Source organism: Pogona vitticeps, chromosome 13, assembly GCF_051106095.1.
Source record: "Pogona vitticeps strain Pit_001003342236 chromosome 13, PviZW2.1, whole genome shotgun sequence".
Lineage (NCBI taxonomy): Eukaryota > Metazoa > Chordata > Lepidosauria > Squamata > Agamidae > Pogona > Pogona vitticeps.
Genome location: NC_135795.1, coordinates 1,682,010 through 1,700,625, shown reverse-complemented (window position 1 = coordinate 1,700,625; position 18,616 = coordinate 1,682,010). Strand labels below are relative to the sequence as shown.

At 48.7% G+C, this 18,616-nt stretch overlaps 1 protein-coding gene and 2 long non-coding RNA genes across 4 annotated transcripts in view; 2 read left to right on the top strand and 1 right to left on the bottom strand.

Annotated features, from left to right (window-relative positions):
• Positions 1-124: 124 nt before the first annotated feature.
• Positions 125-6,688, top strand: LOC144584708 (uncharacterized). The gene is made up of 2 exons (XR_013539133.1): positions 125-243; positions 6,359-6,688. It is a non-coding gene; the product is annotated as an uncharacterized LOC144584708 (long non-coding RNA).
• On the bottom strand, positions 3,405-6,652 carry LOC144584707 (uncharacterized). The gene is made up of 2 exons (XR_013539132.1): positions 6,513-6,652; positions 3,405-4,876 (listed from the first exon to the last, which is right to left on the bottom strand). It is a non-coding gene; the product is annotated as an uncharacterized LOC144584707 (long non-coding RNA).
• Positions 6,689-10,571: 3,883 nt separating the features above from the next.
• Positions 10,572-18,616, top strand: part of USP7 (ubiquitin specific peptidase 7) — a 53,631-nt gene continuing 45,586 nt past the window's right edge. The window contains exon 1 of one of the 2 annotated variants that reach the window (XM_078381438.1): positions 10,572-11,049. In XM_078381438.1, the coding sequence (XP_078237564.1) occupies positions 10,869-11,049 (181 nt within the window). In that variant the 5' untranslated portion in view covers positions 10,572-10,868. The remainder of the gene's footprint in view (positions 11,050-18,616) is intronic. The other variant, XM_078381437.1, reaches the window with a different exon arrangement.

Below are 18,616 nucleotides of genomic sequence, written 5' to 3'. Positions count from 1 at the left end.
AGCTCAGCCGGGGCCAAAAAGGGGGGAGAGAGAGAGAAAAACACACATAGAGAGAGAGAGACACCGAAACAGGCCCAACCCGGCCCGCAAAGCCCGCCTTCTTCCCCTCCGCTACGCCACTAAGGAGAGGGCCTTCGGAAGCCCCCTCGCGTCGATTGGGTGCCTGACGTGCCCATCAATGTCACAAAGGAGGTGGGGGCGACCCAGACGCCTCTTCCCCCTCCGCCTCCCTTCGCCATCAAGGTTGGTTACGCGGCCAAAAGGAGAGGGAGGGAGAAAAGGGGAGGAATGGGAGGAGGAAAGGACGGTCTGCGCAGGCGCAGGAGGTGGGAGGGGGAGGTGTGCGGCGCGCCTATGGCTGTCAGTGGCTTCCTTCCGCCCGCATGCGCAGTGGGTCCTCTTGTCGGAACTGCTCCAGCTGGCTTGGTCCGCCCCATGCTTTTTGCAACATGTGATTTTTTAGGGTCCTTTCTTTCTTTCTTTTTTAAGAGCCGGGATCCCTAAAAGCGGGCGAGGGTTTGGGAAGAAGGATGCTTTGCAAGCCAGCGGGTGCAGCTCCGTCCTTTGGAATTGCAGCATTTTGATGTTTTATAATCAGAAATGGAGTGGGAAAATACTGGGAAAGGGGCGAGGTGTTTTTTTTTTTTTTTTTGAGTCCTCTTTGTCAGGCTGGGGCCAAGAGAGAGGAGATTTTGCAACGATCTCCCCAGTTAAATGTTGAAGATCTAAGCGGAGCAGACGTCACCTTTGTGATATTCCAGGTCTCTGCTTTTGACATGACCTAGCTTTGATTTTAGCCCTGTTTGTGCACCATGTCTTTTTCTTCCATTCCAATGATTTCTACAAATTTCTCAAGGAGAGGCTCCTGATGTTCAGTTGCAAAAGGCAGAAAAAGGATAGCAATCCCCCCCATCACTAAAACACTAAATCAATTGCAAATGGCTAAACAACGAATGGGTTGTTTTTCTATTAGACATACCACCGCCTCCTCCATGTAAGATTAGTTCCTTAAAATATGGCACATGGTGGTAATGACAGAAGACTGTGGCCGAGAAGAACATACAATGCAGAAGCAGCTCATGTGAACCAGCAATTTTTTAAAAAATGAATAAACAAAACCATGAAAATTTACAAAACACGCTTCTCTCCAGTAGGCACACGCTTTAAAGAAAGACTGTTGACAATTCTGTATATTCCCCAGAGTTTGTGAAATTTAATTCCCAGAATATTCCAGCCTGTGCATTCAGGTCATGCTAGGTCAGGGATACAGACACTGACAGCCCTGAAAATTAACTCTTTTCACCATGTGTATTTTAAAGACATTCCTAAGTTTTATCACCTTCATTTCTTGTTCTCATATGTGATCCATCCGGTCACTTCTCACAATGAGCCTGATTGCTCGGTAGCTTAGTGGCTGAGGGCATCTGGCTGTGGGGCCCGAGGCTGGGAGTCCAGTTCCCTACTGCAATGGTCCCCAACCTTGGGCCTCCAAATGTTCTTGGACTGCAACTCCCAGAAGTCTTCACCAACACCTCTGCTGGACAGGATTTCTGGGAGTTGAAGTCCAAGAACATCTGGAGGCCCAAGGTTGGGGAACACTGCCCTACTGGGTCTGAATCCGGAGCAGCAGAGATGAAAAACTATGACTTTAGCGTAGGGACTCTGGGCTTACTCACATTTCCCCTTTTATCATGTGATCAAGGGGGGAGAACATGAACCAGCCGTCCCGAAACCCGTAGCATTTTTTGATTTTTTTTTCCAGTGTAGTTGCACCCTAACACACCAACATCTGTGAAAAAAATGTATGTATTTATTTATTTATTGACTTTTTATATTGCCCATGTCCTAAAATATCATTTAATCATTAAACAGCAATAGAGCAGCAAATAAAAGAGGACTGCTCCTTTCTTCACTATGCGTTACGGTGCTTTCATTGTTCACTGCCATAGAGGATAGCACATACACTATCAAAATGTTTGTTGGTTGTTGTGGGTTTTTCGGGCTCCTTGGCCGTGTTCTGAAGGTTGTTCTTCCTAATGTTTCGCCAGTCTCTGTGGCCATGGGCATCTTCAGAGGACAGACATATGGAAAGCAGTGTACAGCTTCATAATCAGAACTTATAAATTCCAAAGGTGACGGTTGGCATTTGATAAATCAGCGGTAAACATGAATGTTTTTACTCCAGATTTAGGTTGCAAGGAAGGGGGTCCTAAGAGTGATGGGAAAAATTAGATCTCCCTCTCTGGTCATGGAAAAAAAGAGTATTCGGGGTAGAAAAGGGGGCTACCCCATCTCGTGAACCTCTCTGTTGCAGGTAACGTACATCACAATGTCACTTATCATGTTGCAGTTGCAGGTGCTGTGTGCAGATAGAGAAAGTGGTGTTGGGAGCCTTCCAGTTATCCTCACATAACACTTTATTAGAATGAAATACGTATTTGGTGAAGGGAGAATATACATAGGGACAGACCAAATGTTCAGGAGATATTCCCCAAACACTCAGAGCCTGTCTGAGGCACCAAAGTCTTTGGCAGTGGATGCTGAGCAGTGCCGCCCCAAGGTACTGGGCTGCCTGAGACAAAGGAGAAGATCGTTGCTAATGGCAGTGGCAGCTGAGTCTGATTTAAGCCTGGCTCAAAAACAAAGGTCCGCATAGTCAAAGCTATGGTTTTTCCACTAGCGATGTATGGAAGTGAGAGCTGGACCATATTTATTTATATTTATTTATTTATTCAATTTTTACCCCACCCCTCTAGACGAGGTCTACTCGGGGTGGCTTACAAAGATTAAAACACATTAAAACAACATAAAATACCGAGCATAAAGAAGGCTGACTGCCGAAGAATGGATGCTTTTGAATTGCGGTGCTGGAGGAGGCTCTTGAGAGTCCCCTGGACTGCAAGGAGAACAAACCTATCCATTCTGAAGGAAATCAACCCTGAGTGTGCTCACTGGAAGGACAGATCCTGAAGCTGAGGCTCCAATACTTTGCCCGTCTCATGAGAAGACTCCCTGGAAAAGACCTTGATGTTGGGAAAACGTGAAGGCAAGAGGAGAAGGGAACGACAGAGGACAAGATGGTTGGACATTGTCATCAAAGCAACCAACATAAATTTGACCCAACTCTGGGAGGCAGTGGAAGACAGGAGGGCCTGGCATGCTCTGGTCCATGGGGTCACGAAGAGTCGGACACGACTTAACAACTAAACAACAACAACAAACTCTGCCTCTTCTCTTTGGATCGGACAAAGACTGGGTGGTTTTTTATGAGTTTGTTTTTCAAGAGATTAGAATTCAGGAGTTGCAAGTAAAATCTCAGATAGCGAGCAATGCATGGAGCAAAATGACTCTGGGTGTAACAAGTCGTCCCTTGTTCTTTTCTAGCGTTCCTGTGATGTGGACATTTCAAGACATTTTGATGAAATATTTCCAGTTTCATACCATTCTTTATTTCTAGTCAGCAGAGGATAGGCATATTCCTTGGTTTCATGTTGTGCTTTTTCTGAAGGAATGTGTCCAAGGTGCAATAGGAGAATTGGCCATCAGAGGGAACCAGAAGCACTTTGCCTGTGTTTTTCTGCACAATGCGTTTCCTTTCAAATGTAATCATGTTCTGAGCTCAATTTTTTTCCCCTTCCCCATGCATGCTTGAATCTGCTTGTTGGTGCTAGCATTTCCTCATCACCTTCCGAGGACTGTTTCTTGAATGTCCACCGTTCAAATAGTCATCCACGCTGGTCCCCTGTGAAGAAATAAATAGCTTTGCCATTTAGACAACTCTCCATTCAGAAAAAAAGTGGCTGCAATCCACGAAAACCTCCAGATGCCGCTGAAGGACAGATAGCTGGCGACACAGCCCTGCCTAAAGACTTTTCTTATTTCGGATAATCACACCCAGATTCCCCAGCCAGTTTGGGATTTCTGGAATTGACAGTCCAAAAAAGAAAAAAAGCACATTGAATACCTCCGTTTTTCATATGGGTCTGCAGCCCATGAAATCTCATCGCTCAGAAACTCTTGTTAATTTCTATGATGCTACAAGGCACTCAAGTTTCAGAGATACCCTTGGATAGTTAGAGAAGGCCAGCCAGCCCTTTTTCAGGGTGAGCCACCTGCTTCCTGAGCTTCAACCTCTGCCCGTGGAGGCAATCCCATTGCTTTACCGTTGGGAGTTTTAACAACCTCACATGCTGCCTGGAGAAGGTGGGTTTGGGGGTGGGGCTGTCAATCTGTCCAGCACTAACCAATTCCTTCCTCCTGCTTCTGAATTCAAAGAGAGCCCCGCCTCTCTGCTCGGTGCTTTTCCCCCTCTCTGGTCTGTTGTTGCAAGCGATGTTTGTCAGTTTGCAGTTCGATCTGTTGGACTGTAATGAGACCTTTTATTCTTTCTCCTACCAAGGTCTTAGAGGTGATGTATTAAGGCTGTAAGTGCCAGCTGATGAAAAAAAAAGAGGTGGATTAATCTGAGGACCTTGAAGCTATTCTGCTCTATGAATCCCTATGCCTCTGCTGAGCAGCTAGAGGAACAACAATTCCCTAACCAATTGTTCCCAGCCCTTAGCATAAGGCTGATGGCACAGACAGCCATTTCTGGACATGCTCATCCCACGGAGGCTACCCGGGTCCCCCATCCAGACCTCTCCTCTCTTCGTGCTCTTTGCTGTGTTTTCCATCCTGGTTGCCGTGTTCCGCATTCCGATCCCGGTACCTTCCCCTTTCTTAGCTAGGCCATGGCCAATCGGCACGCAGGGTGTGGCGCCCAAGCATTCTGGACCTTCGGAAGGGCTTTCCCTTTCAGGGGGCTGGCGGTGGCTCCCTCACCTGGGCCGATTCTCCTCCTCTGAAGACGAGCTTCCAACGGCCAGCTCTCGAACCGCTGTAGTGGAGAACAGAGAGGTGGTCCTTCCTGGAGAGTTGCCCAGTGGCTTAAGTCTTCATATTCCACAAACATTGAGGTAAAACATGGGGGGGGGGGCAGAGGGAAGAGACCCATAAGTTTCCCCAAACTGCATCCTGGGGGGGGCATTAGGGTTCTTCAGACACTTGCTAAGGTTTCTCCAACACAGAGACCAGACACCCTAGTGGCTACGCTTTCCCAAACCACTGATCTTCTCTCTTCCCAAGCTACCGTCTGAAAGAGACAGTGAGGTGGATTCCAGAACATGGAGGAAGGTTGCTTTTTTGGGATGACTCAACTCCCAGAACGCTTGAGCCAGCAATCCTTCAAGGGTGCTGTGCAGCATCATGGGAATTAGACTTCTGTTCCATGCAGAATTAAAGTCTTTCCTCTCCTGCGAGGAGAGAAATCTATGAAAACTCTTCGAGTCGCTTGTCCTGAAAACTGGCAGGTACGAAGAGGGCTCCCGGACCAGGTCCTCCGCTTTTCAGTCAAAGGACTCTCACCTTCGCAGGTCATGTCTTACTCAAGATAAGGTTTACGGAGTAGTCAGTGACCATGGAATCTACTTTTTGGCCCTAAGAAATAAAGAAGGAGCAACCGCCGGATCTGTCCCATTGCTGAGTCCCTTTGTCTCAGTTGCTGGTCCCAGAACTCTCTCATCAATCAGGACGATCACCTCCATAGGACTTTTAAGGCACGCAAGATGGCCAGGGAGTGATCATTCCCCCCCGCCCCACTTCCATGAGTGTCCAGCGTCACACAAGGACTTGAACACAGGACTTCCCAAGTCCTGGTAGGAGACTCTTATCGGCACACCACACTGCTTCTCAGGGGGTGGGGCTGGCCACTTTCACACCTCTAGAGACATCACCTATCATTCCGTTGGTGTTTGTGAAAGGTTTGCATAACTTCCCACAGCTAATTGTCGCTAACTGGCAGGTTATCAGAGCCGATCTTGATCATGTGCTTGGTCACCAAACGTTATTGTGCAACTAGGTCACGTCCAGCCCCTTGCCAATGGGCCTTATCAACTACTGTAGTTGCAAGTTATGCAACCTTACACAAACACCAAGAGGATTCCCGGGTGATCAACCTCAATACCCTGGAATCCCTCTGTGGCTTTCAACCTTGGGTCCCCAGATGTTCTTGGACTACAACTCCCAGAAATCCTGGGCAGCCCGGTTAATGGTGAAGGCTTCTGGGAGTTTTAGTCCAAGAACATCTGGGGAAAGACATTTAGAGCTTGGCTGCTTTTGGGGAAGGGGGAGGAGGAGGAGGCAGCACTGAAAATCCCAGCCAGACAGGGCATTCAAGCCCAAGGGTGGCATGGGCGAATAATAACAATAATGCCATTCACATTCACAGTCTTGGCTCTTCTGAGAAACAGGAAGAAGGCTTCATTTTCATTCAAATTCCAGCTCATCTTATGCATTGTGTTTCTATTTTTAAATCCTGCAGGGAAACTTGATCCAGGGAAGGAGATGTTTGGCAAACTAATCCACACAGCCCTCTCTGCAGATGACTGGGATATTAAGAGGATACTCTCAAGTAAGCCTTTTTTTAAAACTGGGGGGGGGGAATAACCTCCAGACATGTAGGATGCAAGGAATACCTGTGCCTGCAAACCGACATGACTTTCAGATGACTCGTTGTCCCCCACCCTCTAATATCCTGGGAGCTGTAGTTTGGCCCAAATCCATTTTCTGTGCAACAGATTGCTGAGATTTCATGCTGAATTGCAGGTTTCCTTAAAAGAGAAACTATTTGCATTAATCGGGTTTCTGCCTGCGCCATTGCAGTGTACAAAGTGAAGAAAATTAAGGCTAATTTCACAACACTCACTGATCGATCGATTTTATTTGCACGTCAGGCTTCTAATTGTTCTGAATGTCATCTTTCGAATGGCAGTTGCAGTTTACCACTCAGATAAGAAGCATGGACATTTAAAGTGAATTGGATAATTGCTTGAAATTGATTAATTGCTTGAAACCAGACAATAAATCAACAAAAAGGTGATATGTGGGCCTCAGAAAGTGTCCAGATCCTTTGTGGGGGCAAATTTTTAATTTATTTATTTATTTAAAATATTTCTATCCTGCCTTTCTCTGCAAAAAAAGGACTCAAGTCAGCCCATAATGCCATCAAATGATGTAAGCCTCACTTCTGGCTTTGCTAGATCAATCCATTAGTTTACACAGATTTGCATATTAACAATATATGAGTAGCTCCAGTGATTTTTTTTAAAGACACAGATGGCTGTTCCATTTATAACAAGAACTCAATTTTTCCCTCAGATCTAATAAGGATCTAATAAGATCTAATACATGTAATACCTTAAATGTATTCATTTTCTTGCTCTGTTGTAGTAAAAATCCAGAATCTGTGCAACTTCATGCTCAAGATTGGGTTCAATAAGTTAGGCCCGTAAACCGACATGTAATAATGAACGCTTTTTGAACTCAGCCCCTCTTGCTTCCAAGGAAACATGATACAGATTGGGCCAATGGATCTACTGATTAAAATGTTCCTAAGCACAAACATAACTAAAATCCCTGGTTGAATACCTTAGCGCTTTAAATTCCACACAGGGCGGGCTTCTGAATATTCGGCAGAAAAATATAGCAAGCAAAGAGGCAATTAGAAAACGTAGGGGTGCAGAGTTGAGCCGAGGAGGGGGGGCTTAGGATTTCAGTTTAAATCTGGTTTAAATCTGGTTTTCTGTACTGGGGTAGACTTTGGTGATCTCTGCAGTTCTGTTGTCCTGGACAACAGAATTAAAGTGCTCCATTTCCCGGGAGGCTGCTGGATCAAAATAGTTTCGCAGTATCTTCCCTGTGAGCTGCTTCCCTGTGAGCAGACAATATAGGATCTGAGTAAAACCTATAGGAGAACAACCCCTTCCTCGCCCACCTTACTCAACGCCTCTCAGCTCTTTTTTCATGCCCCCAAGCATAGAGCCTCAGAGTATACCCTTGATCACATCAGCCCCACCCCACCCCTGATCTCCCAGTAAATTTCCATCCTACACAGAACAATGGGCCAGGTGGGGAGCCAGCCCTCCTGCTTTGTCTTTCGGAGAGATGGAGCATTTAAAAAGACAACAGAGGATCTTCCCCACCTTAACATCTTATCCCAGGTTCTATTAAGATAACTTTTGTTGGCTCCATAGCCCATAGTATGCATTCATTCTAGTTCACATTTCCACCATAATGAAACTTACTAAGTCTTTCAAAATCTCAGAAGAGCCAGATTAATAGCTTTGCCCCTCTGGACATCACCTGGAATGGAATCCCAGGTGTAGACGCACCTATGCTCCTCTTCTGAAAAGCAGAAAGCCTTCCCCTGAAAACCCTTACCGGCATGATTTCCTATAAGCAATTCTATTAAAAGTTAAGCCACATATTGAAAACTCAAACCGGCTGGCCAGTTCTACAAAAAACACACTTGGCTCTATTTCCAGATGGGTTGATTGCATCACACACACGCACAACTTGATTAGGACACAATGTGTGTGTGTGTTTTGTCCCAAAAACTCATGCCCTAATCTATCTACTGGGTGTTATATGGTCCTGCTACGTCCACTATTTCTCCACCCGCCCCCAGCCATAACTCTGGCAGTTAAATTGATTGAAGGCCACCTTCTGTGGAAGGAGGACCCCAATTCCTTTGGAGCTGTAATTTAAGGAGAGATAACCCCCCCTTTTTTTGATAGTGCAACCCTAACCTTTTAGTTACTTCCATAGTTATTTGGGGGGGGCTTACTAAACCATGCTCTCATGATTTATGGGGGAGGCTGGGAATAGTAACTAGTTACTTTTCAAAAGGGACCTTCTGAGCTCTCACCCTAACCATCTCTTACGGCCCTCCTGGACCCTCTTGTGTTTGTTGGACTCCATGTCCCATCAGCCCCAGGCAGCACAGACGATTGAGAGGGAGGCTGGGAGGTGCAGTCCTGCCACATCTGGAGGGCTGCATTCTCTCTATCCAGTTTTTTCTTTCCTCCGGATCAGGTTCCCCTGCCTTCCCATCCCTCCTTCCTCCGCCCTGTCAATATGGATCCCACACCCCCTAGATAACACCCCCCCACCCCAGGCAGGCTCACTGGGGGATTCTGGGAGTTGTAGTTCTCCCAACTTCCCCCCATCTCTGCAGGCCTTGACAGGGTGTTTTCTACAGATGTGCAGATTTCTGGGGTTTGGGGAGGGAGGACTACATAGCCGCTTGGGGAATTCTGGGAACTGTAGTCCAAAATCACTCCTCTCTTGCTCCCACCCACCCCCCAAACTTCCCCCACAAGGTCATCTCCTCAACATCCTCCCCCACTCTTGCTACCCCTTTACCCCCCCCCCGCACCCATCAATTCCTGCCCCCACCCCCAGATTTATTTCCCCCCCGCGACCCAAACGTGGGCAGAGTGCATTCCCCCCTCCTGATGCTGCTGGACTACAACTCCCATCAGCACCAGCCAGAAGGATGGTCCAGCAACCTCTGGGGGGCCCCCTCCAGGCACCCCCCCGCACTCTTTCCTATCTCCTAACCCCCTAACCCAGTGGTCCCCAGCGTTGGGCCTCCAAATGTTCTTGGACTACAACTCCCAGAAGCCTTCACCACCACCTCTGCTGGCCAGGATTTCTGGGAGTTGGAGTCCAAGAACATCTGGAGGCTCCAAGGTTGGGGGGACCCCTGCCCTAACCCACCCCACCCACCCCACTAAGACCCCCCTCCCCAATACCCCACACCTGGGGGGGGCGTCCTCCTCCTCCTCCTCCTCCTCCTCCTCCTCCTCCCATTCCCCCCCCCGTGCCCGCCCATCGCGCCCCCTCCCCTCCTATTCCCCAGACGGTCCCCCTCCTCTCTCTCTCCCCCCCCGGGGGGCGCGCGCAGGCACGGGGGCGCGCTCCCCTTGCTCCCCCCTCCCCCCTGCGGTGGCTCCTCCCCCTCTCGCCGGCGGCGGCCGCGGCGGCGCTGCTCGCTCCTGCTCCGTCTCCTCCTTCCTTCCGCGGCTTGGAAGCGGCGGCGGCTGCCTGGACCGGACCGGACGGGAAAGGGGGCGCGCGCGTGTGGAGGGGGGGGGTCTGGTCGTCGCCGTCGTCCCTCGGGGCCGCGCTCGCCCCTGAGCGGGGAGGGGGAGGAGCCAGGGGAGGGGGGGGCGGCGGACGCGGAGGAGGACCGAGGCTCTCCCCACACGCACACGGACACACGCACACGCTCGCCCGCCCGCGGATGTGACACCTCTCTCGGCCGCCATTTTGAGAGCCGAGCCAGGAAGGAAGGAAGGAAGGAAAGAGGGAGGGGAAGGGAAGGGAAGGGAGGGCGACGCACGCAAGGCAGGCAGGCCAGGCAGGCCAGGCGAGAGGGAGGCCGAGAGGGAGCGAGCGAGCGAGCGAGCAGAGGGAGGCCGCGAAAGGGCCCCGCTGAGGGAAAGCGGGCGGGCGCGCTCGCCCCAGCCTCGCCGTTGAGGAGGAGGCCGACGCCAGGCCCGGCCCGGCCTCCTCCACCTCCACCTCCACCTCCTCTTCTGTGGGAAGGCCGGGAGAGGAGCCGGGAGGGACGGGGCACGGCTTCCTCCTCGGGCCCGGCGCTGGGCCGGAGTCCGGGGCTTGGCCTCCTCGTCCTCGTCGTCGTCGTCTTCCTCTGAGGCGCGCTCGGGCCTTTCTTCTCCCTCCGGCGGCGGCGGCGGCGGCCTGCTCCCCCTCTCCCTCCCTCTCCTCCTCTTCCTCCTCCTCCTCCTCCCGCCGCCATTGGGCGCATAGCCAGTAAATACGTGCGCGTCTCGCTGCCTCCGCCGGCGGCCACCCGCTCCCTGCCCGCCGCTGCCCCCACAGCCACTCCGGCCGACCAGGCCGCCGCCACTCCTCCGGGGCCTCCCCGCCGCGGCCGGCACCCGCCGCCCCCTCCACCCCCTCCTCCAGCCCCGCCGGTCGTCCTGCTGCTCGGCCCCCCGGCCCCGCTCCCTGCCGCGCCCGCCATGAACCACCACCACCATCCGCAGCCCCAGCCGCCCCCCCAGGCCCAGCCGCCGCCCCCGCCGCCCGGCCACCCTCAGCAGCCGCAGCAGCAGCAGCAGCAGCCCTCGCCCCCTCCGCCGCCGCCCCCCCAGAAGCCCGGCGAGCAGCAGCTCAGCGAGCCCGAGGACATGGAGATGGAAGGTGAGCCCGAGAAAAGCCCTGAGAGAAGGGTCTGTGTTTGGGGGGGGGGGGTCGGAAAGAGAGAAAGGGAGGCAGGCCCGGATGATTGCCCCGGGGGGGGACTACAACGCCCAGAATCCCCTGGCCAAGGGGAGGCAGGGAGCTGCAGTCCGGGAAGAGGGACGGGGCCCTTGCTCTGGCTGGGAGAACGAGGGAGGGAGGGAGGATCGGCACCCCTGCCTTGCCATCATCCTCATCCACCGCCATTCTCTCTCTCTCTCTCCCTGAACTCTCAGCTCCCATCATCCCTGGACCTTCTTTCTCTCCCCCCCCCCCCAATGTCTTTGGCATCAGGGACACACACACACACACACACACCCATCTCTCTTGATGTCCATGTCTTTCCTTTAGGACTGCAGGGACACCCAGATCCACCCCCTCTTCCCCTTATCTCCTGGGAGGAAACTTTTGTCCCCCCCCCCCCTCCGGGCTTCCCCTTTGGCCTGGGGCCGGTCTGGGTCCTTCCCTCCCTCCCCCTCTTCCACCCACCCAACCGGCCCTTCTGACTTTGCAGTGGTCTTTTAAGAACAGCCACGGCTCCTGCAACTGGGCTGGGCTCAGAGGGTGACTTTGTGGTTTTTTTTTTTTCCCTTCCCACCTCTGTAGAGTTTTTTTTTTTTCCCCTCCATTCTTGGCATATCCCGTGTTGCTTTGCATCTGCTTCTTTGCGGTCCTCAAACCCTGCCATGAGATTGTATTTTTGTATCTTATATGCAAATTCCTTGAATTCTTCATATTCTCTCTCTCTTCTCCCCCCCCCCCCCCGTTTCATTCTTGGCTCCCCTGCTTTGGAGTCCTCTCTCTTTGCACTGCTCCTACCAACCCCAGCTTACCTGCTCATTTTGCCAGCCCTGCCTCTTCCCCCAACGGCAAGCTTTAGGTTTCCCATCCCATCCTCGTGTCCCCCATCCCTACCCCATTGTAGGCCCACTCTTTTCCTTCGCCCCTCTTCTCACCTTATGCAGCGCTTGGATCACTTGGTCCTTCTGTTGTGCATTAACTTTACCTTTCTATGTTCTTCTGTACACCCCTTCTGTCCTTGTTTGTAATTTTACTGTATTCCTGTTCTACTGTCCTTCTCCTCTCCTGCTCACTCCTACCTGCATATATTAAAAACCATGGCTTTTTTTTTTTTTTTTTTTTTTTTTTTGCAGAGGGGCTTTGTTGGATGTGTGGGGAAGTTTTAGTATCTCTGTTGTGAGAAATGGGGACCATGGAACCCCCTCCCTTTTACTTTTGTCCCTTATACCTTAGCCCCATTTTGTAGCTCTTGTCTTTTCCACTCTCCACACTCCTCATCACCTCTTTCTTCCTCTTTGACCATGCAGGTATCTTAGTCTTGAGTTCAAGTCATGTTCTCTTTCCTCCCCTCCTCCCTGCAGATTCACGCTTCCCCTGAAGCCTCTTATTATTTTGCAAAATAATATTTCCCCATATGCCTGGGGTGCACCTCTCCCTTCAAGATTTGTATCATGTCAGTAATCCAGGTTAGTCCCAGGGGGCCAGGGTGGTGGCCATCCTCTCATTGTGTCTACCCCTTCCTCTCTGAAAACCTTGCATGAGTTTTAATTGTGTGCCCCCGGGGCTGTGCTCTCTAAGCCTAGTCCTGCTGGTCCTTTGGTAGAATAACCTTTATTTGACTCATTTTCATTGAAACAACCTTAAAAAGTTTTAGGAAGTGGGCCCTGGGAAGGGTGCACTGGCTTTCACATGTTTTTGCAGGCTGGGTATCTGTGTGCGCCTGGGGCCGGCAAGCTGCTTGGGTGCTGTGGGCAAGTGTGGCTGACAGAGGTGGATCAGTGCTCCAAAGGATTTGTAAAGGAGAGAGAGGCAGGCGTTTCAGGGGAATCGGGTTGCGCTCCTGTTAGGGCAAAAAAGGATTTGGCTTCTCCTTGGGAGCAGAAGGCATAGGAAGAGGCAGGCCTGAATTTCACCGGGGTGTGTGTGTGTGTTTCCTCTGGAATGTTGTTACGGGGGTTCAGGAGCTGGGAGGTGCTTCTTTGCCATGCCTGTGTTGTTTTCCTAGTGATGGTGTCAGCAAGGAGGAGGTATCAGAAAGCGGTCTTTTGCAATAGGCACCAGGTCGCTTGGGAGTGCTGACATCCTTCCCCCCCACCCCTCCCAACAAGGCCCCTGTGCTGTTGACTCCAGAAGCCGCTGGTTGCTTTTTTGTTGTTTTGTTTTGTTTTTAAAGCCCCCGGCAGGCCCTTCCATTGTATCCTGCGCACAGCCGGCCACACGAGGTGCTCGCCATTTTTAATTGTGGCTCCGCTCTTCCTGTATCGGAGGTTATTTACAGAGAATGCATGCATCGGTCCTCCAGGCGGGGAAGCGCTGGCAGTGTGGACTGAATCCTTTCTGTGTGTAATGCTCTTAAACAGTCACCAGGGCAGTGACCCTGCTCAGTCATGGGGGGGGAGGCAGGTAGGAAGAAAACACTCCCAGCGAAGACACTCTGCAGCCTCCTCCCGACCCATTAGCCACTGGTTCCTTTCACACTTGGGTTTGTTACAGGGAGACCTTGTGATAAAAGTTTTGTTTTCTTCCATGCAGAAGGTATCTCTCCCATGCCTTCTCAGAAACAGCTGAACTGGCTCTTAAGAGTTTCTCTTCTTACTCTTAATGTTGTCTCCTAACAAGATTATAGTCTTTGGGAATCAGAAAATCAAAGGCATCTCTGTATAAATGGGAAAAAAACCCCAAGAAGTTGCTCTTTATAGGAATCAGAATAACACTTGAGAAATCTAAGCTCTGAAAATTGTGGGACACTTGACTGGTCAAAAGAGCTTATATGTTCTTCACTTTTGGTGCTCATTGCTAAGAACTAGAATGCTCTTAAAATGTTGCATGTTAGGTGAAACTGCACATGTTTAATTTTGAATGCTGTTTAAAGTCTTCTATTGTTTCATTAACAAAATTGAAACTGAACATGGAATAGTTTAATTTCCATGTAAATGTCACATGCATAAGAAGGAGAACAGCAACGATGAACTGCTTCTTCGTACTGAGGTTTTCAACCCAGCTTTGAGTTGTTCCATTTGAGGCAGCAAGTGGGACCTTACCTGGTAAAATGCTCCTTTACTTCAAAAGTGAAGGTTACAAAATCACAAGGTACGAAAGAAGGATACAACCCAGTTTCAGGTTTATTAACTCAGCGAGAACTAGATCTGTGTTCCATTGTGACAAGTTGGAAGACATCCACTGAGCAGTATTATTGTCGAAGGCGCCTTCATGCTTTAATTGTATCAAGGCACAGAATCGGTGTGTGTAATCTACTTCCATGTGTTATCCAAAGAAAATGCTGAACGTTAGGGGCTCATCCATCCTCCTTTCCTTCCTTTTCTGAAGGGCTTAGGAACTGAGTAACATGAAGACCTCATTAATCTCCGCAGATAAAAAAGAAGTCAAAGCAACATTCGGGGTCAAGCCCAGTGTTCAGGCACAGATAGATGCCAGCTTGGTTTTGCCTCACATTCCCTGCTGCTTTGCCCTTTTTGGCCTGATGCTAGGCTACATTAAAATATCACTGGGTTACATTAACATGCCCAAAGAAGTGGACTTGTCCACAAAAGCTCACATGAAAATATAGCAGTTAGTCGTTAAGATGCCACAACGTTTTTTTCTGCCTTTTATTTTTTTAATTTTGTTTCCGGTGTCGGTAATCGGTTCTGGCCTTTTCCTCTGCCGGTTTGCATCTAAAGTTTGTGCCCCAAATTAACAGGTGCCTCTTATTTGTTGTTGAAATGGTTATTCTGCCATCCTGGCCTCTTTCTTTGAAATAAGTCTTAGGTGCTGTTGGGAAGGTAAAGAGTGTTAAGAGCTTCATTGGGGAGAAAAAGGGACAAAAATATTATGGCACTTTAAAAGGTTTAACAGATTGGTTTCGGTGTCAGTTTTTGTGGGTCAGAAATCCTTGAAGGCTGGAAGCAGCTCCTGGAACTGAAAGGAGTGCTCTCTCTGACAGGCTGTGTGACTTCCCAAAGGCAGGGGCGGAGAGGCCTGCTGTGATCTTGATCCACGAAAATGGAATCAAATCTTCTCGCCCAGCCTAGCTGTCAGAGGAATTGCCTGCCTCACAGATGACCCTGACCCTAATGTTAAGATCTCCCGGAGTGCCATCTTTAAAATGCCGGTGTTTCCCAGGGCCACCTAATAGGAAGAGGGCTTTCTGCATCTACCTTATAGTGTGCTTTGGAAACCCTTGTTATATTGGTGGAAAGCAGTCTGTTCATAACAGCTTTCCTCAGCTGAGGGCCCTTCGTATGCATTTGTCAGCGTGGCTAGCCCTCTTGCTGGCTAGGGATGGTGGGCATTGCAGGCCATCTGAGAAGGCACCACATTGGCAAAGGCTAGTTTATAATAGCCATTGTGAGAACGCATCACTTCCTTTTTTCGGAGCAATGTGTATTTTGAATATGTTGTGAAAATCCCATCCGATCTGAGGCCAGCACTCTCTGCCTTTTTCATAACATCTTTAATGAACGTAACAAAGCGTATCAATGTTCTGCATACAACCTGGGCTGTCTGTGTTTTATCGTAGTAGCACTTTATTTTGTAATATATAGCACCAATTGTATACTTGTCGTTGTTGACGGAAGCACAGGCTAAGCAGAGGTGGCTGCCATTTGAACAGAAATGGACATAATCACGGTTTCCACACAGCAAGATGAGATCTGAAGAAGTAAAGGTGGCTTAAATTTCAGGTGTTGGGACGCACTTTTTTGGGTGCAACAGGGATGGGCAGGAGAGCAGGAACAGAGTTGTTTGAGAAAGTGGGAAAAGTTCACGGAATTGAAAGTGCTGGAGCGGAAGTGGTGAAAGCTATAGCAGAGACTTGATAGGGATAAGAAGAGCAGAAAGATCACAGGACAGGTTTCTTGTGGCTTCCTTCAGACTTTTGAGTAAATGAAGGAAGAGTTTCACACGGCCAAGACGATAAGAGGTGAGCAATTTGGGGACCGGGCGAGGGATGTAGAGAATGCTTACTAGAGTCTTCTTTCTCATGTGACCATATCAGCTGGATGAGATGCTTCAGTGAGGCATCTCCAAGCCCAGTGCGGTCCCTCATCTCCTGGTGGAAGCAAAGCAAAACAAACATTTTTTTAAAAACCTTTTCTTCTTGGCACATGTCTGTTAAATTTCTGCAAATGCTCTCTGTGCATGCTATGGTCTTTTCACTTTGAAGACTAAAGCACACTCCAGGCATCAAATAGTTAGCTGATCGTTGCTGTGGGTTTTTCGGGCTCTTTGGCGGTGTTCTGAAGGTTGTTCTTCCTAACATTTTGCCAGTCTCTGTGGCTGGCATCTTAGGAATGCCAGCCACAGACTCTGTGGCTGGCGAAACGTTAGGAAGAACAACCTTCAGAACATGGCCAAAGAGCCCGAAAAACCCACAGCAACCGTCAGATCCCGGCTGTGAAAGCCTTCGAGAATACAATTAGCTAATCTTTTTTTTAAAGGCACAAATGAGCCTTTGATCCATGCAGTCCTTAAAAGTCTGTGCAACAAAGTAGCCATTGCAATTCTGTTTTATTTGCATCTGAGTGTTACTTTGTGCAACAGTTTTGCTCAATTTCTGCAAAAATCGTTCTAGTCATTCTCTTCTCTTGTCAAGAGTACCATATAACAATGTGTCTCACCCTCACCTGTTTTATAAATACAGTATTTACTTCCTTGAAAGTATCAAATAAAGAGGTGGGAGACCAGGGTGAAACACCAGTAGACCAGAAAGCAGAGGATCTAGACTGGGGGTGGCAGAGTGGAAGATTGGTACAGTATGTTTGATGCTTCGTGGAAGAATGGTGTGTTGAAAGGGTTATCATCCTAAAGGGTGTGGAGAAGATGAGGTGAAGACCAAGGCTTCCTGCCTGTTCAGTAGGATAAAGGGTGATGGTGTCTGTGGATCAAGAGAATGTAACAGGGAAGGAAGGCCAGGCATTAAGGAGAGGCTCAGTTACGAGCGCACTGTGTTTGAGGTGATATTCATGGGGAAGCATCCAAGCAAAAACGCCAAGAGGTGTGCTTGGAAACCTGGGAACGGATGGGAATGGATCCTCCCGGGGGTGCAGAGCAAGCAGGCTGGGGGAGTCAGCGCGTATCACTGGTATTAAAAGCTGTGGGACAGGAAGAGGTCATCTAAGGCCAGCGTGTATCAAGGAGGATGAGAAGTGAGTAGAGTCCTTTAGATTTGCCATTGAGGAGATTATTGGAGATTTTTGTGAAGCTCTTCTATTGAGGGCATTGCTCCAGCTGAGAATTGCTGGGAAGGCTGCTGGGAATTCCTAGAGGAGGGGAAGCAGCAGATGCCCGTCAAAGAGTCTTGGCATTTAAAACCATTAGTTTAAGTGAGTGTATGCTGGCACTCTTTTTCAGGATTCGTTTTTCTGCCCCACCTTCACCCCCTTTTCCTAACACTTATAAATACTTTTCTTAGTAAACCATCATTATACTGTATACTCATTGCTTTCAGCTTTAAATATTGCCTTTCAATGATTGCCTTGAGCCCTTCTTAAGGAGAAAGGTGGGTTTATAAATAAATAAATATCCTTCAGATTCCTGCTCCCATATTGCAATGAAGAGGCATTTATTTTTGATGCGGATGTTCTTGTCTCTGTAGGCTGTTTTATTGCCCCCCCCCCATTCCCACAACTCCTTGTTTGCTTCTATTCTTTATTTTTTTTTGCTTAGTACATTCAGTTTTTAAAACTAGGTTTTTTATTTGGTAGCTTCTTTGCTAACCCAGCAAAATGGCATGTGGCTACTAAATATGACCACTATTCAAATGAAATAAATGAAAGCCAGTATTTTAAAAAGCTGCTTCAGAAACTCTCAGTCACTCTCTGAGATGTTTTCAGGAGCCATCTTGGGGGAAGGAACTTTCTCTGAAGAAGCAGATTGCACAAGTAATCTAAACAGCTGATTCACGGGGAGAGGCCAACTGAGCAGATGCCCTGGAGTATTGTCAGCAACTTTACAGTGGTCCCAGATATTCTGGTTCCTGATTACCAACCTCTTGAATATTTACATATTAAGTCTTTCTCTTAGCTTTTGTATGTCTTGGACATGCCACATCCACAGTAAACTTCTGGTGTACTACTGAGGAAAAAATATAATTTTAAAGCTTTCACATTTTTCTTTTGAGTTGACTTATCAATATAGGTTCAGCTGCTTGCAGTTACTTGTTCTGCTCATTTTTAAAATATTTATATTCTGTGTTGGTTATAGAATTTTTTTGAGTTGCCCTGTTGTCTTTTGTGGGAAAAACAATGGATGCATTTTATAGGTAACTGGAAATAATTTGGTAAATTATTATCTTTTTGTTAGTTACATGTAGATGTCACCTTTCCTCATAACGAGTTCAGGGTCCTGAATGTAACTCTTCTCTGTCATGTTATCCTCACAAGCCTGTGAAATAGGTGAGTCAGAGAGAAAATGACCACCCAAAGGTCATCTAGTGAGTTTCACAAAGTCTCTTTTCTTTGGAAACCTTCGTCCTACCCCAAGTGCCTCAAGAGGTGTGTGGCTTATA